The sequence below is a fragment of the Nomascus leucogenys genome, chromosome 24, assembly GCF_006542625.1.
Source record: "Nomascus leucogenys isolate Asia chromosome 24, Asia_NLE_v1, whole genome shotgun sequence".
NCBI classification, from domain to species: domain Eukaryota; kingdom Metazoa; phylum Chordata; class Mammalia; order Primates; family Hylobatidae; genus Nomascus; species Nomascus leucogenys.
This window is the reverse complement of record NC_044404.1, coordinates 1,606,334-1,629,711: the sequence shown is the minus strand read 5'-3', so window position 1 is coordinate 1,629,711 and position 23,378 is coordinate 1,606,334. Positions and strand designations below refer to the sequence as shown.

The window sequence follows — 23,378 nt, the reverse complement described above, 5'->3', positions numbered from 1 at the left end:
GTTTGGGTGGTGCTGCTGCCTCGGCCTCCTGAGTGGCCGGGATTGCAGGCGTGAGCCACCATGCCCAGCTAATTTTTTTTTTTTTTTTTATACAGACGGGGTTTCTCCCTGTTGTTCAGGCTGGTCTCAAACTCCCGAACTCAGGTTATCTACCTGCCTCGGCCTCTGGAGGTGCTGGAATTGCATGCATGAGCCAGCGTGCATGGCCCAATTTATTTTATTTATTTTTTTGTTTTGTTTTGAGATGGAGTCGCACTCTGTCACCCAGGCTGGAGTGCAGTGGCACTGTCTTGGCTCGCTGCAACCTCTGCCTCAGAGGCTCAAGCAATTCTCCTGCCTCAGCCTCCTGGGTAGCTGGGAATACAGGCATCCACCGTCACACCTGGCTACTTTTTTTGTATTTTTATTAGAGACGGTGTTTCATCACATTGGCCAGGCTGGTCTCCAACTCCTGACATCAGGTGATCCACTCACCTCAGCCTCCCAAAGTGCTGGGATTACAGGCGTGATCAGCCTGGCGTGGTGGCTCCACTTTTGATCCCAGGACTTGGACAGCCGAGCGTGGAGCGTCACTTGAGCCTAGGAGTTCCAGACCAAACCTGGACAACATGGTGAAACCTGGTCTCTCTTTTTTTTATTATTCTTCAGACTGAGCTTCGCTCTTGTAGCTTAGACTAGAGTGCAGTGGCATGGTCTTGGCTGGCCATGGCCTCCGCCTCCCGAGTTGGGTGGTTCTGCTGCCTCTGCCTCCTGAGTGGCTGGGATTGCAGGCATGAGCCACCATGCCCAGCTCATTTTTTTTTTTTTTTTTTATACAGACGGGGTTTCTCCCTGTTGTTCAGGCTGGTCTGAAGCTCCCAAACTCAGGTTATCCACCTGCCTCAGCCTCCGGAGGTGCTGGAATTGCAGGCATGAGCCAGCGTGCATGGCCCAATTTATTTAATTTATTTATTTTTTTGTTTTGAGATGGAGTCTCACTCTGTCACCCAGGCTGGAGTGCAGTGGCACTGTCTTGGCTCACTGCAACCTCTGTCTCCCAGGCTCAAGCAATTCTCCTGCCTCAGCCTCCTGGGCAGCTGGGATTACAGGCGTCCACCACCACACCCGGCTACTTTTTTTGTATTTTTATTAGAGATGGTGTTTCATCTCATGGCCAGGCTGGTCTCCAACTCCTGACATCAGGTGATCCACCCAGCTCAGCCTCCCAAGGTGCTGGGATGACAGGCGTGATCGGCCTGGCGTGGTGGCTCCGCTTTGATCCCAGGACTTTGGACAGCCGAGCGTGGAGGGTGGCTTGAGCCTAGGAGTTCCAGACCAAACCTGGGCAACATGGTGAAACCTGGTCTTTCTTTTTCTTTTTCTTTTTTTTTTTTTGAGACGGAGTTTCGCTCTTCTTGCCCAGGCTGGAGTGCAGTGGCATGGTCTCGGCTCGCCACGGCCTCCACCTCCCAGGTTTGGGTGGTTCTCCTGCCTCAACTTCCCGAGTGGCTGGGATTGCAGGCATAAGCCACCATGCCCGGCTCATTTTGTAATTTTTTTTCTTTTTTTTTTTTGTGCAGACGGGGTTTCTACATGTTTGTTGGGCTCGTCTCAAACTCCCGACCACAAGTAATCTGCCCGCCTCGGCCTCCCCAGGTGCTGGGATTGTAGGCGTGAGCCACCATGCCAGACCTAATTTATTAATCAGAAAGGAATAGACTGGCCTGGCATGGTGACTGACGCTTGTGATCACAGGACTTTGGATGGCCTAGCGCAGCGGATTGCTTGGGCCTAGGAGTTCCAGACTGGCCTGGGCAAAATGGTGAAATCCAGTCTCTCTTTTTTTTTTTTTTTTTTTTGAGGCCGAGTTCCGCTCTTGTTCCCCTAGGCTGTAGTGCAATGGCATGGTCTCAGGTCCCCACGACCTCCGCCTCCCGAGTTTGGGTGGTTCTCCTGCCTCAGCCTCCTGAGTGGCTGGGATTGCAGGCATGAGCCACCATGCCCAGCTCATTTTTCTTTTGATGCAGACCGGGTTTCTCCTTGTTGTTCAGTCTGGTCTCAAACTCCTGAACTCAGGTTATCCACCTGCCTCGGCCTCTGGAGGTACTGTAATTGCAGGCATGAGCCAGCGTGCATGGCCCAATTTATTTTATTTATTTATTTTTTTGTTTTGAGATGGAGTCTCACTCTGTCACCCAGGCTGGAGTGCAGTGGCACTGTCTTGACTCAGTGCAACCTCTGCCTCAGAGGCTGAAGCAATTCTCCTGCTTCAGCCTCCTGGGTAGCTGGGATTACAGGCGTCCACCACCACACCCGACTAATTTTTTTCTGTTTTTATTAGAGACGGTGTTTCACCACGTTGGCCAGGCTGGTCTCCAACTCCTGACGTCAGGTGATCCACCCACCTCAGCCTCCCAAAGTGCTGGGATTACAGGCGTGATCGGCCTGGCGTGGTGGCTCCACTTTTGATCCCAGGATTTTGGATGGCTGAGCGTGGAGGGTCGCTTGAGCGTAGGAGTTCCAGACCAAACCTGGGCAACATGGTGAAACCTGGTCTTTTTCTTTTTCTTTTTTTTTTTTTGAGACGGAGTCTCGCTGTGTCGCCCAGGCTGGAGTGCAGTGGCGCAATCTCGGCTCACTGCAAGCTCCACCTCCCGGGTTCACGCCATTCTCCTGCCTCAGCCTCTCTGAGTAGCTGGGACTACAGGCGCCCGCCACCACGCCTGGCTAATTTTTTTTGCATTTCTAGTAGAGACGGGGTTTCACCGTGGTCTCGATCTCCTGACCTCATGATCCGCCCGCCTCGGCCTCCCAAAGTGCTGGGATTACAAGCGTGAGCCACCACGCCCGGCCTCTTTTTCTTTTTTTCTTTTTTTTTTTTTTTTTTGAGACGGAGTTTCGCTCTTGTTGCCCAGGCTGGAGTGCAGTGGCATGGTCTCGGCTCACCACGGCCTCCACCTCCCGGGTTTGGTTGGTTCTCCTGCCTCATCTTCCCAAGTGGCTGGGATTGCAGGCATGAGCCACCATGCCTGGCTTATTTTGTAATTTTTTTTGTTTTTCTTTTTTTTCGTGTGTGTGCAGATGGGGTTTCTCCATGTTTGTCGGGCTGGTCTCTAACTCCCGACCTCAGGTAATCTGCCTGCCTCGGCCTCCCCATGTGCTGGGATTGCAGGCATGAGCCACCATGCCAGTCCTAATTTATTAATCAGAAAGGAATAGATCAGCCTGGCGTGGTGGCTCACGCTTGTAGTCCCAGGACTTTGGACAGCTGAGTGCAGATGATCACTTGAGCCTATGAGTTCCAGACTGGCCTGGGCAACATGGTGAAACCTGCTCCCTTTTTTTGCTTTCTTTTGGAGTGGAGGTTTGCTTTTGTTGCCCAGGTTGGAGTGCAATGTCGCGGTCTCGGCTCGTCGTGGCCTCTGCCTCCCTGGTTTGGGTTTTTCTCCTGCCTCAGCCTCTCGAGTAGCTGGGATTACAGGCAGGAGCCACCATGCCCGGCTTTTTTTTTTTTTTTTTTTGGTAGAGACTTGGTTTCTGCATGTTGGTCAGGCTGGCCTGGAGCTCCCGACCTCGGGAGATCTGCCCGCCTTGGCCTCCCAGGGTACTGGGATTGCAGGTGTGAGCCACTGCGCCCGGCTGAGTTTATTAAGCAGAAATGAATAGATCCACCTGACGTGGCTCTGCACTTCAGACGGCTGAGCTCGGCCAATCGCTCGAGCCTAGGGGTTCCAGACAGGCCTGGGCAACGTGGAGAAACCGGTCTCTCTTTTTATTTGATTTATTTATTTCATTTGAGGCGAAATTTCGCTCTTGTTGCCCAGTCTGGAGTACAGTGGCGCGGTCTTGGCTCGTCGTGGCCTCCGCCTCCCTGGTTTGGGTGGTTCTCCTGCCTCAGCCTCCCAAGTGGCTGGGATTACAGGCAGGAGCCACCATGTCCGGCTTTTTTTTTTTTTTTTTTTTTTTTTTTTTGGTAGAGACGGAGTTTCTCCATGTTGTTCGTGCTGGCCACGAGCTCCCGTCCTCGGGTGATCTGCCTGCCTGACCTCCCGGGGTGCTGGGATTGCAGGCATGAGCCACTGCAGCCCGGCTCAATTTATTAATCCACCTGGCATGGTGGCTCACGCTTGTAGTCTTAGGAATTTGGACGGCCGAGTGCAGATGATCGATTTAGCCTATGAGTTCTAGACTGGCCTGGGCAAATGATACATCCTGGTCCCTTTTTTTTTTCTTTTTGAGTGGAGGTTTGCTCTTGTTGCCCAGGGTGGAGTGCAGTGGTGTGGTCTCGGCTCGCAGTGGTCTCCACCTCCCTGGTTTGGGTGGTTCTCCTGCCTCAGCTTCCCGAGGGACTGGGATTGCAGGCTTGAGCCACTATGCCCTGCTTTTTTTTTTTTTTTTTCCTTTTTTGGTAGAGACGTGGTTTTTCCATGTTGGTGAGGCTGGTCTCAAACTCCGGACCTTGGGTGATCCACCCGTCTCGGCCTCCCAGGGTGCTGGGATTGCAGGTGTGAGCCACCACGCCTGGCTCAATTTATTAATCAGAAAGAATAGATTGGCATGGCGTCGTGGCTCACGCTTGTAGTCCCAGGACTTTGGACGGCCGAGTGCAGATGATCGCTTTGGCCTATGAGTTCCAGACTGGCCTGGGCAACATGGTGAAACCTGCTCCCTTTTTTTTTTCTTTTTGAGTGGAGGTTTGCTCTTGTTGCCCAGGTTGGAGTGCAGTGACGCGGTTTCGGCTCGCCGTGGCCTCCACCTCCCGAGTTTGGGTGGTTCTCCTGCCTCATCCTCCCGAGTGGCTGGGATTACAGGCAGGAGCCACCATGCCCGGCTTTTTTTTTTTTTCTTTGGTAAAGACGGGGTTGCTGCATGTTGGTCAGGCTGGCCTTGGGCGATCCACTTGCCATGGCCTCCCGGGGTGTTGGGACTGCAGGTGTGAGCCAGTGCGCCCAGCCCAATTTATTAAGCAGAAAGGAATAGATCGGCCTGGCGTGGCTCCGGACTTCGGACAGCCGAGCGCGGCCGATCGCTTGAGCCTAGGAGTTCCAGACCGGCCTGGGCAACATGGAGAAACTGGTCTTTTTATTTTATTTATTTTTTTTATTCGAGGCAGAATTTCGCTCTTGTTGCCCAGGGCGGAGTGCAGTGGCGCGATCTCGGCTCGCCGTGGCCTCCGCCTCCCTGATTTGGGTGGTTCTCCTTCCTCACCCTCCTGCGTGACTGGGATTGCAGGCGTGAGCCACTATGCCCGGCTTTTTTTTTTTTTTTCTTTTTTTGATAGAGACGGGGTTACTCCATGTTGGTGAGGCTGGTCTCAAACTCCGGACCTTGGGTGATCCACCCGTCTCGGCCTCCCAGGTTGCTGGGATTGCAGGTGTGTGCCACCGCGCCTGGCTCAATTTATTAATCAGAAAGGAATAGATCGGCCTGGCGTGGTGGCTCACGCTTGTAGTCCCAGGACTTTGGACAGCCGAGTGCAGATGATCGCTTGAGCCTATGAGTTCCAGACTGGCCTGGGCAACATGGTGAAACCTGCTCCCTTTTTTTTTTCTTTTGGAGTGAAAGTTTGCTCTTGTTGCCCAGTGTGGATTGCAGTGGCACGGTGTCAGCTCGCCATGGCCTCCGCCTCCCGGGTTTGGGTGGTTCTCCTGCCTCAGCCTCCCGAGTGGCTGGGATTACAGGCAGGAGCCACCATGCCCGGCTTTTTTTTTTTTTTTTTGGTAGAGATGGAGTTGCTGCATGTTGGTCAGTCTGGCCTGGAGCTCCCGACCTCGGGAGATCTGCCCGCCTTGGCCTTAATAAAGCAGGTTAGAGTAGCTGGTGTTTATGTCTGCTTTCGTTTAGAATGAGGACACTAGAATTCGTTTGGAAGCAAGTTGAAAACTGGCCTTTATTACATAGGAGGCCACCAAAGTACTGTAACAATGAGGGCTTTACTTTATGGTACTACTCTGTGGCACAAACATACAAATGTAGTGTTGTTCTGATTCTCCTAGATTGGTTTGTTCAGTGTTTTTTGTAAGGAGCCTTATTTTGCCTGGCGGTCAGTGCCTTGCACATGATGCAAGATCTTGACTTCCAAAGTGACTGAATTCTGTAAGCAATAGGGAGCTGTTGTAGATTCTTTTTTAAAAGTTATTTTTCAGTTGTCATGCAGTATACACAATATGCCTTCTTAACCATTTTAAGTGGTACTAAGTCCATTTACATTATTGTGCAAACATCGTCTCGAGAACTCTTTTTCACCTTACGAAACTGAAACTCTGCCCAGTAATGGTAACTTCACACACTGGGGGCGGTGGCTCATGCCTGTAATCCCAGCATTTTGGCAGGCCGAGGTGGGAGGATTGCTTGAACCCGCGAGTTCAAGACCAGCCTAGGCAACATAGTGAGTCTCTACAAAAGATTCAAAAATTAGCCGGGTGTGGTGGCCTGTGCCTGTAGTCCCAGCTATTCAGGAGGCTGAGGCAGGAGGATTGATTGAGCCCAAGAGGTAGAGGCTGCAATGAGTGTGATTGCACTAGTGCACTCCAGCCTGGGTGACAGAGTGAGACCCTGTCTCAAAAGAAGAAAAAACAATTATAATGTCCCATTCTTCCCTCCGCCCTCAACCCTTGGCAACTAGCATTCTTTCAGTCTCTGAATTTAACTGTAGGTACCTCATACAAGTAGAGTCATAGACTGCATTTAAAAAAATTTCACAACATGATATTTATTATCTTTTTTTTGCTTTTTTAAAAAAATATATTTTATTTTTTTATTTTTATTTTATTTTATTATTATTTTACTTTAAGTTCTAGGGGACATGTGCACAATGTGCAGGTTTGGTACATATGTATACACGTGCCATGTTGGTGTGCTGCACCCATTAACTCATTTAGCATTAGGTATATCTCCTAATGCTATCCCTCCCCCCTCCCCCACCCCACAACAGTCCCCGGTGTGATTATCTTAATCATTTTTAAGTGTACAGTTCACTAGTGTTGGGTGTATTTCACATTGTTGTAAAATACATCTCCAGAACTTTTTCATCTAGCAAATCTGGAATAATGTACTAATTGAACAACAATCTCCCTCCCGCTACCACCATCCCTGATAACCATCATTCTGATTTCTGTCTCTATGTATTTGATTACTCTAGGCAACTCATATAAGTGGAATCATACAATATTTGTCTTTTTGCGACTGACTTATTTCATTTAGCTTAATGTCCTCAAGATTCATCCGTGTTATAGCATATGATTTCCTTCTTGTTTAAGGCTCACTAATATTCCATTGTATGTGTATACCACATTTCGTTTATATATTCATCAGATCGCAGACACTAGGGTTGCTTTCATGTTTGGCTTTGTGAATAATGCTGCTCTGAACATGGGCATACATATATATCTCTTTGAGAATCTGCTTTCATTTTTTGGGGGGTGTATACCCAAAAGTGGAATTGCTGGATAAAATAGCAATTCTATTTTTAATATTTTGAGGACCCACCATATTGTTTTCCACAGCAGTTGCACTTTTTTTAATTTTTATTTTTTATTTTGAGACAGGGTCTCACTCTGTCGCTCAGGCTGGAGTATAGTGGCATGATTATAGCTCACTGCAGCCTTGAACTCCTGGGCTCCAGTGGTCCTCCTGCCTCTGAGTAGCTAGGACTATAGACATGTACTATTGTACCTGGCTGCTTAAAAACAATTTTTTTTTTTTTTGTAGAGATGGGGTCTTGCTGTGTTGCTCAGGCTGACCTCAAACTCTTGGCTTCAAGAGATTCTCCTGCCTCAGCCTACTGAAGTGCTGAGATTACAGGAGTGAGCCACCATGCCCAACCACGAGTTTGCATTCCCACCAACAGTACAGGAAGGTTCCAGTTTGTCTATATTTTCCTCAATGCTTATTTTCTGTTTGTTTTTTAATAGGAGCTATCCTAAGTGGATGTGAGGTGTGTAGATTTTTTTTTTTTAATCAGAGTTGGGGTTTAGCCCAGCGAATCTGCTAGCCCTTTGAGAAATGTATTTGCATGAGGGAGTAAAGCATAAGGCCAGCTAGGAGGTAATTGCATTGACTTAGATTTGTGGTGATGAGGAACTGGTTTGATTGTGGTGGGACAATGTGATTTTGAGAGGTGATGGAAAAATGGAAATAATTTATTCAAATTTAAGAAATTGAGAGAAATGACATGAAAATGACTTTTACATTTGAATTTGATTGTAATAGAAATGTGGAAGTAAAGGGAAGGAGAGAAAGAAGAACTTCCTGTTCTTTAGCGTTTTAGGTGATGGGAATATTGTTGAAATAAATGCCTGTAAGGGCAGCTTGAAATATGGGAGCATATGACAGCAAGAAAACAGGTCTGGAAACTCGTTTTTGTGAGAGTCAGCGGAATGAGAGAGGTCATAGTATTTCTCTTTGAAACATTTGTTTTCTTTAGAAAAAAATAATCTGATAAATTTTTCCTTCTTAATTTTTTACAACTCTTGCAAGCTTAGGGTATGAAAAGAGCTGTGTGTTGTTCAATTGTGCAGCCTTAGCTAGCCAAATTGCAGCAGAACAGAACCTGGATAATGATGAAGGATTGAAAATCGCTGCTAAACATTACAAGGTATGCGGAAAAGTAGTTACTACAATAATGATCAACACTAAATCGGATTAAGTGGAAAATAATTTGCATTTAGGTTTATAGATACTTCTTACGCAACAGATGTTTTCTTAAATGAATGCACTTTTAAAATGAATTGATTCTTACTGTTGAAGCCCTTAGATAAACTGTCTATAGACCAGGTCTGTTATTCCTCATTGTTTTATACCCAGCACCTAGCACAGTGCCTGGCACGTAATAGAGGCTCAATAATTGTTGCTTGAAGAAATTATGAAATGTCTGAGATATTGTCTCAGGCATTTAGGGTAAATCCATTTTAAATAAATTACCTAATTAAAAATTTTGTATATTATTTTTGTATGTTTTCTTAGAGTGAGACACACTTGAAATTTCACTGTTGTTACAAAAATAAAGACAAGAAATTGGCAAGAAAATAAAATTTTAACTTTGAGACTTGTGGAGAGGTCATATTTAAATGTGGTCAGACACATAATGTTCGTAAGTTGCCTAATCTATTTTACGTACTAATCATTTACTAATATGGCATGTTATTTTGTGGCAGTTTATTTTATTTTATTTATTTATTTATTTATTTATTTATTTATTTATTTATTTTGAGATGCAGTCTTGCTCTGTCGCCCAGGCTGGAGTGCAGTGGCTCAATCTCGGCTCACTGCAAGCTCCACCTCCCGGGTTCACACCATTCTCCTGCCTCAGCCTCCTGAGTAACTAGGACTACAGGCATCCGCCACCTTGCCTGGGTAATTTTTTTTGTATTTTTAGTATAGATAAAGTTTCACCATGTTAGCCAGGATGGTCTTGATCTCCTGACCTTGTGATCCACCCGCCTCAGCCTCCCAAAGCCTGGGATTACAGGCATGAGCCACCACACCCGGCCAGCAGTTGTTTATTATTTATTCAGCTTTTTTTTTGTTTCAGTTAAAAGAACAGCAAATGATTAGTGTTAAGTAATATATATAATCATGTTGTCATTTTATATTACTTTCTAATTTACAAAGTGTTTTCATGTACATTATTTCACTCTCAGATAAACCTTGTGATGTATGTCATATAATGTCATTCCCATTTTACATACAAGGTAATACTGGTAATTTTTGTACTGTAATCGAAGATGAAAAATATAGGCCAAAATCATAGACCTTGCATAGAAGCTGGATAATGAAGACAGCTACAGAGAAAAACATAGATACACACATGGACACACATATATATAACATATACACACATATATTTCTTAAAGTTTTAGAGCTTTTTTTTTTTTTTTTGAGACGGAGTCTCGCTCTGTCGCCCAGGCTGGAGTGCAGTGGCGCAGTCTCGGCTCACTGCAAGCTCCGCCTCCCAGGTTCACGCCATTCTCCTGCCTCAGCCTCTCCAAGTAGCTGGGACTACAGGCGCCCGCCACCACGCCCGGCTAATGTTTTGTATTTTTAGTAGAGACGGGCTTTCACCGTGGTCTCAATCTCCTGACCTTGTGATCCGCCCACCTCGGCCTCCCAAAGTGCTGGGATTACAAGCGTGAGCCACCGCGCCCGGCCAGTTTTAAAGCTTTTAAAGCAAAAGCCAGCCCTTCTTCTCTTCCAGAGTGGGAGGCCTCTCCCCTCTCGTAGAGTGGGTGGGAACAGTGGTTGCATGGGCAGCTTTCCTTGTGAGCCACAGGTCCCTCTGGACACACTGCTATCTGGCCATGCCCCCTTTCCCTTTCATCTTTCTCACTGACCAATGGGCTTGGAGCATTAAGGCCACGCCCCTATTCCACATTCTACTGGGGCCCTGGTAACACCTCCTCTGGCTCAGTCTCACAGCTGCCTGTTAGGTGACTGGAGGTGTTGATCGGTGCTCACTGGGATTTTGCTGATTTGGCCCCAACCCTTCCTCCCTCCCCACCCTGTGATGGCAGAAGAAACCCAACAGAGCAAATTGGCTGCAGCCAAGAAAAAGGTAAAAACGCACTAGGTCATAGCCCCCCAACCCAGCCACAGATCCCCTTTGACAACAAGACCCCTGCCAGAGTCCATACGACTCCTGAGGCACACCGGACTGGGCCCCCCAACCCTGGTGCCTCTGGGCTACCCCCACCAAAGTTTTGTCAGTCAGCCCCACCCCTTCAGCAAGCAGCCCAGTCCCTGCCCTCGCCAATCACCCCACGGTGACTTTGGGTGGGTGACTCCTGGGGCTCCCCGCTCCATTACTGGGCCCTCATCTCCTGCCGCCCCAAGCTTGATCTCCCTGGGCTCTTTGGGCTCTCATCTCCAAGGATGCAGGCCCCACCCTTGCCAGTCATCCCTGGGTGACTTTGGGCTGGTGACTCCTGGGACTCCCTGCTGCAGACTCTGCCCTCCCCTCCTGCTGCCTCAAGGTCGACCTCCCTGGGTTCTTTGCACTGGTATCTCCAAGGAGCTGGGTCCCAACCCTGTGTTTCCCTCCCCCATCATGGAGTGGTGACTTGGACATGGTGCTGACATGGTCCCTCCCCCCGACCAGGAGGAGTGGAATGTAGTGATGTCACAATCCACCTAGCAACTGTCATTACTGCAAGACTGGCCTTTGATCTTACAACCCAGAGCCCTAAGCATTGTCACCCCATTTCTGATTCCTCTGGTCACAGCACAAATTTCCAGCTGGAAGGGGAATGGAGACTATGGGATCTAGGAGCAAGAGGTTTCAGGCTGCCTCACTCCCTTACAGATGTTGACAGTGGGAAAAGCCTGCACTTCCCCCGTGAGCTCAAAACATTGACAGTATCTCTGGGTGGCAATGAGAGAATGGGTTTGGTTTGGTTTTCTCCCAGGCTTCTACTTTCCAGAGAGATTTTGACATTTTTTTCTGAGTTCTCCACCTCATATTCTAATTCTCCATGGTTCTGGGACCAGACTCTCCTTCAGTCAGTGGTCTCTGAAGTGAGACTTGCTCATCTTCTGTGGAATAGATCTGGGGAAACTGAACTTGACACCTCGAATCTTCCTCATATTATCTCAACCTGAGGTACTTTGAGTGCCACAGGATAAATATGGGACATCTTTCTGAAGCATCAGTTTCCCTTGATTCTCTTGAGATCAAGAGAAAAAACATTAATGTACTTAGGGATGACAGTCACATAGGTTTCTAAGAGTATACCAGACCTCTCTCTGAAATGAGGCTTGGGTTGCCCTCTTTCTGATAAATTCTGATTTAACAGAAAGGCTGCCTTCTGCCATGAGGACACATTGATATAAAAGTTTTAGAGGTACTGGTGCACTTCTTCACACTAACAGACATGTGAGGATGTATGACTCTAAACCACATGGCATACAGTTTCTGCCTACTTAATGTCTACTTTTCTACCTCTGCCTCTGGTTTTGGTCCCTGGCAGCTGCTGATTCTTGGCAAAACCACAGAGCTTGGAGTCAGAAGACTGAGTTTCAAAGTCCCAGTATTGCCTTTTTCTTTTTTTTTTTTTCTAGCCATGATATCAATCCTTCTCAGTCACTAAATGATTGTGACAATACCTTATACAGTTGTTGGTGTCATTAAATCAGATGGTGTATAAGTGTATTTTGTAAAGACTGTAGAGAAGGATGTGGCTGTAGGTGCTGATAGTTCTCATGAGTATTACTGCTCTTCTTTCCAACAGTTAAAAGATTACTGGAAGAGAAACAGCCATGGTGTTCCAGCAGGTGCAAACAGGAACAGGAAAACAAATGGCAGTATCCCTGAGACAGCCAATTCTGGTGGTTGCCACTCACCTGGGGATGTGAGTCTTGGCTGACCAGGCTTCTGGGGACGGGGGGCCCAAGGGACAATAGAGGGTAATTGTTAAGATTGTGGATGGACTGGTGGGTACTGGTTAAGAATTCTGGGTTTAGCCGGGTGAGGTGGCCCATGCCTGTAATCCTAGCACTTTGGGAGGCCAAGACAGGTGGATCATGAGGTCAGGAGATCGAGACCATCCTGGTTAACACAGTGAAACCCTGTCTCTACTAAAAATACAAAAAGATAGCCAAGTGTGGTGGCGGGTGCCTGTAGTCCCAGCTACTCAGGAGGCTGAGGCCAGAGAATGGCGTGAACCTGGGAGGCGGAGCTTGCAGTAGCCGAGATCGCACCACTGCACTCCAGCCTGGTGACAGAGCAAGACACTGTCTCAAAAACAAAAAAAAGGAATTCTGGATTTGAAACCTGCCTCTGCCTCTCCATCTGCTCTGCTAGGGATATGATTTAGGGCCAGCTGCTTGACGTCATTAGGCCTCTCTTTTCACATGTGTATAATAGAGGTGGTATTGTTTCACTTCCATTTGTGAAGTTTAAATGAGATTTGTTATTGTTGTTTTTATGTTAATCCCTAGTACATGGCCTGCTGTAAACTCTCAGGACACCCAGGATATGGTCATTGCTGTTTGATTTTCCTCATCCCCAGTCTCAAGGGGAAGCCAGGACAATGAGAACAGCCACTTGCCATCAGGAGTCACTGAAAGGGCCCAAGGGTGGGATGGTGGGGAGATAAGAACCATGAGAGAAGTTCGCACAAAGGACTTATGGGACAAAGGGTCCAAGATAGGCAGAAAAGAAAATGTTGCCAGTTGATGGGGAAGAAAGGAAGTCAGAGGGCTCAGACACTGAGGGGGATAGAACATCTCCATGTGTACTCTCATCTCTTGTAGTCAGCAACAGGTTTCCACAGGGAAGGCCCTACATCATCTGCTACCCTGAAGGATCTGGAAGTAAGAGGCTCTGGGTGGAGGTGCAGTGACCCTTCAGGTCAACCCTCCATCCTCCTCACACAGTGGGGACTGGGGGCCCCTCTGCCAGCTGAGACAGCCCACACACACCCCAGCCCTGATGATTGTTCTCTCTCCCTCTCCCCCAACTCCTGCTCCACCTCCTCCTCTGTGCATGCGCCTCAGAGCCCATGCCAAGAACAAGCAGTCCTGGATTCAAAGTCCACACAAATCAATCGACTGAAGAACACCATCAAATCTTTGGTAAGAGTCCATTGGGGTCCCCTGATTCCATGCTGCTAATGCTGGGCTCCAGTTTCCCCTTGGGGCCCTGAAGAAAGGGGCTGGGGGCCCCTGGTGCCAAGGACAAATAGGGAGCTGGGGCACCCAGGCATCACCTGGAGGGACCCCAGTGCATTCAGCGTGGCTCTTCTTTTGCTGCCCTCCTTGCCGACCCTCTCCTCTCCAGACACCCCTGCTCGAGTCCTTGCTACACACGCCCTGGGCTTGTTGCCTCTTGGGGAAGTGCTAGCCTGACTGGTTGTCAGGGGCCCTGTATTTCTGCTGTGACTCAGTCCCTAATTTGCTCTTCGATTCTGGACAAGCCACCTCTCCTTTTTGGGCTCGTGTTTCCAGAGGAGGTAGTGAGTATCAAAGGTCTCTGTTAGCTCTGAGAGTCCGAGATTTAAAGGCCTCCTAGAAAGGAAACCTCAGGGCCAAGGGCTCTGTCCTTTTCCATCCTGTGTCTGCTGTGAAGAACCGTACCTGGCCCGTACGTGCTCAGTAAATGTTTACTGAATGAACGCACTTTTCTAAATCACAAGCTGCCAGAAGGAGGGGCCTTTCTCAAACTCCATCTCTAGGAGTTTATGTTACTGTCCTCTCAAGAGAGTCCTGATTCAGACTTTGAGTTCTGTGGCTGTGGGCAAAAACCAACAAAGACACAAATCCTCTGTCCTTGGGAGCTTGAGGAGAGTTTACCAATTTGTGTTCCCATTATGTCTGAGAACTTTGCCTTTAAAATCCATTCCTGGCCCCTGCCTACCGCTTCCTGGTCTGGGGAATAGAGTTGAGGGGGCCACCCTCCATCACCTTCATTTGACTCTCCCCACAGAAACAACAGAAGAAAGAACTGGAACATCACCTGGAAGAAGTAACATGATTTCCTTTCCTCGTGACATGACTGCTGGGTTTGGGGGGCACTCAGACATAGAGGCCTCAGTCTCATCTCACCCACTCCCAGCCTGGGGAAGAAGGCTCACTCCTCACATTCCACCCCATCCCCACAGGGCCTCTCATAACCTGGTCCCATGGGTGGGCCTGTCCTGGGGCAGTGGTGGCATTTTGGGGGCATGTCTCTTGCTGTGCCGTCTCTGCCTCCCCCTGGTAAGAGCTCTGTCTTCCTCTTCCTATAGGAAAAGAAAGCAAACAACAAAACACAGAGAGCTGAATGGCAGCTAGAAGTGAGTGGAGGGTGTGAAGTCTCCTCCTGTCCTCCGGAGAATGTTTCTTTCCTTCTCTTTCAGCACTTGCTTGGCTTTTCTCCCAAAGGTTCAAATCGAGAGATTGAATACAGAGAAAGATGAGCTCCATACGGACCTGTGTCGCACAAAAGGTGTTCTCAGACACTTTGAAGGTAGGAATCTGGGCACCCTGTCGTCCTTCAACCTGGCACCTTGACAGGTCTTCAGGGGGAGTCCTTTGGGCCCCATCTCAACTCTCTCATTGCAGAAGAGTCCAAGGATCTGGCAGGCCACCTGCAATGTTCATTGCAGTGTATAGGAGAGTTGGAGCGGGCTCTCTCTGCTGTCGCCACCACACAGAAGGATGTCAGTGTGAGTTCAACCACTTGCCCTGTCCCCTGGGTGCCCGGCTTCACAGATGGAGGAGTGAGCCTAAAGGTCCCTTCTGCAGGATGGAGTGTCCTGCCCAGAAGGCAGCATGGCCATTTCTCGCTGCTTTTGTTTATGGTTGTTAGAGGCAGCCTGGGGCTGAGTCAGCTGCTGTGGGTGAGTTGGGGGGCACTGTGGGGAGTGAGCACTGGACACAGAGCTTGGAGGCCAAGTGCCTGCCCTGCCCTTACCTGGCTGTGGTCTTGGCCAGGTCCTAGGTGGGGTATTGGGTACTCGTACTGTGAAGGTACAGAAGAGTACCTTTAATATGTTACCATTTCTGTAGAGAGGGGAAATGTGTGTGTGTGTGCGTGTTTGTGTACATACTATGATAATAGACATAAAACATGTCTGAGAGGGTTCATAAAAAATTCAGGAGACAGCAACAGGGTGGCTGGGAGATACTTCCTTTCTGTACTTTCTGAGTTTTGGACTATGCGAATGTATCATCGTTTCAAACAGTGCACATAAAGATTAATTTTCCCCTTCTTATCTGTGCCCCCACCCCCAGCAAGAAAAATGGGCTTAGAGAATCATATAGACCTGGGTGTTCAAATCCCAGCTCTGCCTAATTGATCTTAGGCAAGCACTTAACCTCAAATACTCCATGATTTTTCAAATACACAATAGAGGTAATCATAGTAACTGTCTCCTATGGTGTTGCGAGGATTAAATGGGATTGCTAGCATGGTACCTGTTGAAGCACTCCATAAAGGTTCAAACAGTGGTAATAATAATAGTAATAACAATAGCAATATTATCTGATCTCTCTGGGCCTCTGATAGCCAGCTGTAAATTCAATCTCTTTCCCTGTCCCTTCCAACTTTTCTGAGTTCTTTTAAAAACCAGACTATGGGCTTGGAAATGCCTTGATCTTTACTGACCGAGTTGTTTATTGAGCCTAGCCCTGGCCCTTTTAAGGGGCACTCTGTGGAATGTCCCGGGCTCCCCAGATCGAAACTTCTTACTCTTCATCATCCAGTTCTCGAGCTGCAGTAGAGAACTTAGCTGGTGGCGGTTAAAGAAATCCACAGAGGAGAAGGCACGGCTGAAAACACAGCTAACACGGGTGAGGTTTTGCAGAGGGAGGGATGTGGAAGGAAGATGACCCCAGGTGGCCAGGAGCAGGTGAGGACCAGTGACAGCCGTTCCTAACTTCTGTGCCCATTCTTGCAGTTGAAGGAGTTACTGACCCAAGTCCAATTAGAACGAGATCAATATGCTTGCCAAATAGAAGGAGAGAGGGACCAGTGGCAGCAGAGGATGAGAAAAATGTCGCAGGAGGTGAGATCTGACCCTTCAGCCACCCCACCTTAGATAGGTCACTAGATCTTTCTGGGCATCTGTAAAATGAGAATAGTACAGCCAGAGGTGGTCATGGGTCTGGGCTTTGTGGGGGTGGGGGCAGAGAGGGAGATGGGAGCCTGCCCAGCCACCAGCCCTTCTCTCCAGGGCCCTTTCCCTCTGTGCTTTGGGCAGATTGACACATTGAAAGAGTCAAAACATCACTATACGCATCGGGTAGAGGAGCTGCAGTCCAAACTCAAAAATCAGATGGGTAAGATGGGGCTGGCATGACCTGGGAGCAGGACTGGCATCAGAGGGCTGTGGGGGTGGCTTAGAATGCCCTAGGGAGGTGGGTGGATGGAAGGGAGAGGGAGGCAGAGGGAAAGAGGTCTGTGCCAGGAGATAGCAAGTCGTCATCTCTATGAGCCTCAGTGTCCCTATCAGCAAAGGGGGCCCATTGTCAGCCACCCACAGTTCTCTCTATCTGAAAGTGGCTTTGAAGACAGGCTACCATCCAGGTGCAAGGAATCATTAGCAGCGAGGCCAAGTTTGGGGAGCCTGAGAGGAGCTGTGCACCAAGAGGAGGGGTTTTGTTTTGTTTTGTTTTGTTTGAGAATCCAGAGGCCCTTATTGTCTGCTTCCTTTCTCAGCTGAACCCTTGCCCCCGGAGCCCCCAGCATTGCCCTCTGAGGTGGAGCTGCAGCACCTGAGGAAGCAACTCGAGAGAGTGGCAGGAGAGCTCCAGGCCCAGGTCAAAAAGAATCAGCGCATAAGTCTCCTGAACCGGGTCCAAGAAGAGAGGCTTCGGAAGCAGGAGGAGAGGCTTCAGGAACAGCAGGAGAAGCTTCAGCAGCTGGCCAAGAACAGAGCATCTTCGAGGAGCTGGTGCGTTGCCTCAGCTGGGGAGCCTACCCTCCTCCCTAGCCCTCCGGGCCTTTGTTTCCCCACCTCTAAAATGGGGCAGTGTAGCCCTCACGTGAAATGTTACTTCTAAAGGCACCTGTGAACCAGGTGGCTGTGGGAGAGAGGGGATGATTTTTCTAACCTGCCTCCACCCTTCCTGGTGCCATGGGAGGCAGACACCAAGTTCTGGGGTCTCCAGCTGCAGTGGGTGGTTGCTGATTGCTTTTCTCTGTCCTGAACAATGAGAACAAGAGCACCCTGCATTTGGAGCAGCAAGTAAAGGAGCTACAGGAGAAGCTGGATGAGGTGAAGGAGACGGAAACCTCCACCCCATCCAAGAAGGGCTGGGAGACGGGCACTAGCCTCTGGGGAGGGGAGGTGCCAGGCCAGAGGCAGCTCCAGCCTGGGGGCTGGTGACCACAGCACCCCCAGGGCAGTCCTGTGGCTGTTTCTTGCTTCCTGCCCTCTGACTTTTAGAGGTGGGTATCCCTGGGCTCCTCCCAGGTCTGGACATCATCATCCCAGCTAGAGGCATGGAGCCCCCCAGTCACAGGGGAAGAGACAGTGGTATAACAGGCTCCTTATGCCAGGCGCAGCGGCTCATGCCTATAATCCCAGCACTTTGGGAGGCTGAGGCAGGAGAATCACTTGAGGTCGGGAGTTTGAGATCAGCCTGGCCAATGTGGTAAAACCTCATCTCTATTAAAATTACAAAAAAAAAAAAAAAAAATTAGCGGGGCATGGTGCATGTGCCTGTAATTCCACCTACTCAGGAGGCTGAGGCACGAGAATTGCTTCAACCCAGGAGGTGGAGGTTGCAGTGAGCTGAGATTGCACCGCTGCACTCCTGCCTGGGCCACAGAGTGACACTCTTGTCTCAAAACAAAACAAAAAGACTCCTTACATTAAAACTGGATTCCAACCTCCGTTCCACTGGTCACCATTCAAGTACTTTGCATCTCTAAGTCTCTGTTTCTTTAACTTCAAAAGGAAGTTAGCATTTTCCTTACAGAGATGCTGAGGATTAAATGAGAAGAGGGTATGAGATTTGAGGCTGGGGAAGGAGGCATGGGGTTCTAGGAAAGCGAGGCAGTGACTTAGGCCTGGAGTAAGGGGACAGGGGCCTGGGCAGCCGACAGAGCCCCCACAGTGCCCTCGCTACCCTATTAATGGGCCCAGAATCTGGAAACCAGCCACCACGTGCCCGCACACCCAGGGTCTTCCTGCAGGTGGAGCTGAAGAGCCAAGAGGCTCAGAGTCTGCAGCAGCAGCCAGACCTTTACCTGGGCCACCTGCAGCAGTACGTGGCCACCTATCAGCAGCAGGTGGCCACCTATCAGCAGCTGACCTCTGAGAAGGAGGTGCTGCACAGGCAGTGACTGCAGCAGACCCAGCTAATGAACCAGCTGCAGCAGCAGGAAGCTTGGGGCAAAGCGGTGGCCGAGATGACCCGCCAAAAGTTGCAGGAGACCCAGGGGAGGGAGCTGCAAGGATGGGGCTGTGAGGGGGACGACCTGGCAAACTCTATCCCTTCTCACTCTTTCCTGGCCCCTTAGGAGCGCCTGGAAGCTACCAGCCAGCAGGACCAGCAGCTAACAGCCCAGTTGGGCCTCATGGCTCTCCCTGGGGAAGGTACCGGAGACCGTTCAGAGGAAGAGGAGAGAGCCCCAGGAGGAAGGGGGGACTGTTAGCAGCATAGGATTGAGGAGTTGGAAGAGACCTTTAGAACAGCTGGTCACTATGCCGACCGGGTGCCTGCACTAAGTCTGGCATCAGTGTGGTGACCTCCTGTGAGCAGGGGGCCACCAAGTTGCCTAAGGATGGCTGAACTCGCCCAGGTCAGAAAGGGAGCAGGTCAGAACTCCCACATCGACCAGTACTGGGAGTGTGCCTGGGCGGAATAGCAAGATGTTGATTCTTAAAAGTAAAAATAAAGAACAGCAGCTCATTCCTCTCTGGGGAGGAGCTGGCTCAGGGTTACACAGTGAGCGTGGAGGTAGAGGTGGGCCCACGGTACCTCCCTTTTTGGGTTGTCTGAGGACCCCTCTGGCCACCCCCCACAGGAGATGGAGAACCTCGGCCCATGCCGAGCGTCCCAGAGGACCTGGAGAGCGGGGAGGCCACGGTGAGCCTGAGTCCCCTGCACCCACTTTGCCACCTTCCTCTGTGGTCCCTCCAAGACCCCTTTATGCTCTTAGATTCCCTGCCTTCTGATTTCTCTGGACCCTCACCCGTTCCGAGAGCCAGTGGTCAGACACCATTTCACCTGTGACCAACAGGTGCACTCTCTGAGGCCCCAAGGGAAGGGGCTGTGCTCCACCTCTCTGCCCCATTTCTTCTGTGTATGCCCCTACAAGAATGCTCACATCTTGCCCTCAGGTGGCATTTTTCAAGTCCACTGGAGCCAGTGCCCAGGAGGAGCAGGCACGGTTATGAGAGCAGGTGAAAGAGCCGAGGGTGTGCTGCCAGCACCTGGCTCACCCGGTGGCCTCGGCCCAGAAGGAGCCAGAGGCAGTGGTCCCAGCCCCAGGGACTGGGGGCGAGTCTGTGAGTGGGGAGACCCACCGGGTCCTGCAGGAAGTCATGGAGAAGCTGGCCCACGCCAGGACTCCCCTCCGCCTTCTCCATGACTTGAAAATGCCACCTGAGGGCAGGTCACTGCCGAGATGTGACCACAATATTTTGGCTCCAGAGCAGCCTTATGGACCACCTGGAGGAGAAGGCAGACCTGAGTGAGCTGGTGAAAAAACAAGAAATACGATTCATCCAGTACTGGCGAGAGAGATGCCATCAGTGAGTGGGAGGCCAGGGCACGGCAGGGGGAGCTGCAGGGCCATCAGAGAGGCCCCAGTGTCAGCCCTGTCCTCCCGCAGGAAAACCCATCACCTTTTAACAGAGCCAGGGGGCCATGCCAAAGATGCGGCACTGGGAGGAGGACCTCAGGCTGGCCCAGGACAGGGAGGAGATGAAGGTAGGGTGTGCAACAACTCTGTGGGGGTGTCGGTGGGGGTGGGTGTGAGGGTGGGTGTGAGGGTAGGCGCAGGCAGTGGCATGACAGCTGAGCACCCCTCCCTCCAGGTGAAGCTGCTGGAGCTGCAGCAGATGGTATCGGGGCCTGTGGCGACGACAACAATGGGCACAGAAAATTCCTGGCTGCTGCCCAGAACCCTGCTGATGAGCCCGGTCCAGGAGCCCCAGCCCCCCAGGAGCTTGGGGCTGCGGACAAGCATGGTGGTGAGTAGAGCCCTCAGGCGGGGTGGGCAGGCAGGAAGAGGGGGGCTCCCACTGTGCTCAGATCCCTGCCTCCCTCTCTCCAAAGATCTTTGTGAGGTGAACCTCAGCTCCTCTGCGCAAGGAGAGGCCAGGGAGGGTCCTCCCTGTGACAACCCTACTGCACAGCCAATCGTGCAGGACCACCAGGAGCACCCAGGCTTGGGCAGCAACTGCTGTGTTCCATTCTTTGGCTGGGCTTGGCAGCCGAGAAGAAGGAGATAAACATCATCATCATCAAAGAGCTGGCCAAGATATTTTTAAATAAGAAACCAAGTTATGGAGTTAATCTCCAACACAATTCATTTAGTTCATTTGAATGTTAGAGCCACTCATGATTATTTGTGTTTCTATTTTATAGTTTAAGTTTATTTGTAAAAAGTTAAAAGAGAGTGGGTCTCTGTGGCTTTCACTGATGTTCACTCTGGCATCCTTTAGTATTTTTCTTTTTTAATTTCATAATTGCAGGTCATTAGCATGCATATCGAGTTTGCCCTTATGTGGTGGGAATTCAAACACGCAAAGACCCACTCTTTGCACAAAACTGTTCTCGTTGGTTTGGAATAGGCTGCCATGCTTTTTTAATGTTATTGCAGCATGTATATTCATTACAGAATTCAGATAAAATTTGCCTATGTTCTGCTAGTGTTTGATCTAATCTTAATCACAGTGAGCTCTTCATTAGCTCTATATGTGGTTTGCCCCCAAGTGTGCACTGTTTATTACTTTGTAATATGCCACTATGAGTACTGACATTTAGAGTTGTTTAAAGGCCGAGAACTGGAAAGAGCCTTTCCTCCATTTTCTGTGTATTGGTGATGGGAGTCATAACCTTTTGGGGGAGCTTTTTAAATCTCACAGAAGAGGAAAGTGGCCTGCTCTGGCAGGTATGTGCAGGATAGAGTGTGTTTCATCTGTTCCGGTGCCAAGAATTAGCGCTGTATTATGGTGGTTCCCTTAGGATTTGTATGTGCTCTGGGCTCATGAAGATATTGCATCATGAGCTGCAGCAGTTGTACTCTTTTTCGATGACCTAAAAAGGGATGATTTCTGAGGAATGAAAGGTTCCCATCATTGACTGTGGATGTGGAAAACCTTTCCTAGCTTAGAGCATTTGTATCTATAATACATTTTAAAGTCAGAGTTCATGTTACCTGTTTTAATCACATGACTACATGCCTCAGTACACAAAAGGGCACTGGTTGGCATTCTTCTTAATGTATTTACTGAAGATCATAAGAAATCCTTTAAGAGTTTAACTGTCCCTGGAACAGGCATACAGGCTCTAGCCAAGAATGAATTAGAGTGAAGGAAAGCTGTGTGACACCTGGCATTCCTCTCTGTTCACGGAGCTTCTTTGAGGCTTGAAGATTGATTTTACCATCTAGACCTCTCTGGCTAATACCTATTCTTCATCCACCTTGGTTACTCTGACATAGGAATTTACTTCTTTTCTTTGAATGGAAAACACTTTAAAAAATAATAAGAAACATTATTATAAACTAATACATGTGAGAGTAGTTAGTTGAAACAAAAAGGAGTTTTAGTAAACAGTATTATACTATCTTTGAAAATCAAGGAGAAGTTTATGCAACTTAAAATGTTTATAAACTGCAGTGCAATCTACTGTTTGTGAATGTCAATGTATTATCAGGAAACGTGTCTATACAATCACACAGTTATATTTCCTCACAAACTTCTTTACAAAGAGTGAAATATGTTTCTGTACCTCTCGGTTTCAGTTAGGGACATGTTTTGTGCAATATTTATGTGACTGTGCCTATGCGTGATGAATGAATGCATTTCAGTCAGACATTGCCTAAATCACAACTTGATGATGCTTGGGAAAGACTCAACAGTTCAAACTTCATGAAGTTCTAATGTCTGTGTTCCAGAACACATGACATTATTAGGAGGTAGGGAGACGTGTGTGTGCTCCCTGGGGTGGGGATTTCTAGTTACTAGACCATCTCCAGATTTAGCATCTGGCTTCCTCCTGATACTTCTATGACATTAACAGGAGAGACACGATATGATTTAACCAATGGAATAACAGATTTGCCGGCATTCACTGAATGAGGGCAAATATTCGGTCCTTGTGACTTCAACTGACTCTTCCAAATTGTATGAATGTATCAATGTGTTAGATAAACCCAGTTTCAGAATGATAAAGAAAAAATGGGCCGGGCGCGGTGGCTCACGCCTGTAATCCCAGCACTTTGGGAGGCCGAGACGGGCAGATCATGAGGTCAGGAGATCGAGACCATCCTGGCTAACATGGTGAAACCCTGTCTCTACTAAAAATACAAAAAATTAGCCGGGCGAGGTGGCGGGCGCCTGTAGTCCCAGCTACTCGGGAGGCTGAGGCAGGAGAATGGCGTGAACCCTGGGGGGCGGAGCCTGCAGTGAGCCGAGATCACGCCACTGCACTCCAGCCTGGGCGACAGCGAGACTCTGTCTCAAAAAAAAAAAGAAAAAAAAAAAGAAAAAATGGTAGACCAAATAATGCGGCTAATTAAGAGTGGTACAATTTCTAGCCCATGGGTTTAAAATGCACTTAAAGTCCTGTTCTTGCCTTTTATTTTCTGAACTTGCCGCTTTTGCATTCTTTGAGTTCAGTTTAAAGACAGTTACTTTAAGAGCACTTTAAACCCTCAGGCTAGAAATCAGACCACTGTTAATTAGCCACATTATTTGGTCTAATGTTTTTTCTTTTATCATTCTGAAACTGGGTTTATCTAA

At 49.0% G+C, this 23,378-nt stretch overlaps 1 protein-coding gene across 1 annotated transcript; it reads left to right on the top strand.

Moving 5' to 3' along the window:
* The first annotated feature begins 10,453 nt into the window (after positions 1 to 10,453).
* Positions 10,454 to 22,639, top strand: LOC100602290 (golgin subfamily A member 8S-like). The gene is made up of 20 exons (XM_030805347.1): positions 10,454 to 10,531; positions 12,204 to 12,323; positions 13,228 to 13,287; positions 13,471 to 13,548; positions 14,399 to 14,437; positions 14,700 to 14,747; positions 14,836 to 14,920; positions 15,016 to 15,119; positions 15,199 to 15,204; positions 16,159 to 16,245; positions 16,353 to 16,460; positions 16,656 to 16,734; positions 17,114 to 17,336; positions 17,591 to 17,672; positions 18,923 to 19,010; positions 19,430 to 19,491; positions 20,059 to 20,159; positions 20,240 to 20,337; positions 20,445 to 20,600; positions 20,686 to 22,639. Exons 1-20 carry the CDS (start codon positions 10,484 to 10,486, stop codon positions 20,859 to 20,861), a joined length of 1,848 nt encoding a protein of 615 aa, XP_030661207.1. The 5' UTR covers positions 10,454 to 10,483; the 3' UTR covers positions 20,862 to 22,639.
* The last annotated feature ends 739 nt before the right edge of the window (positions 22,640 to 23,378 follow it).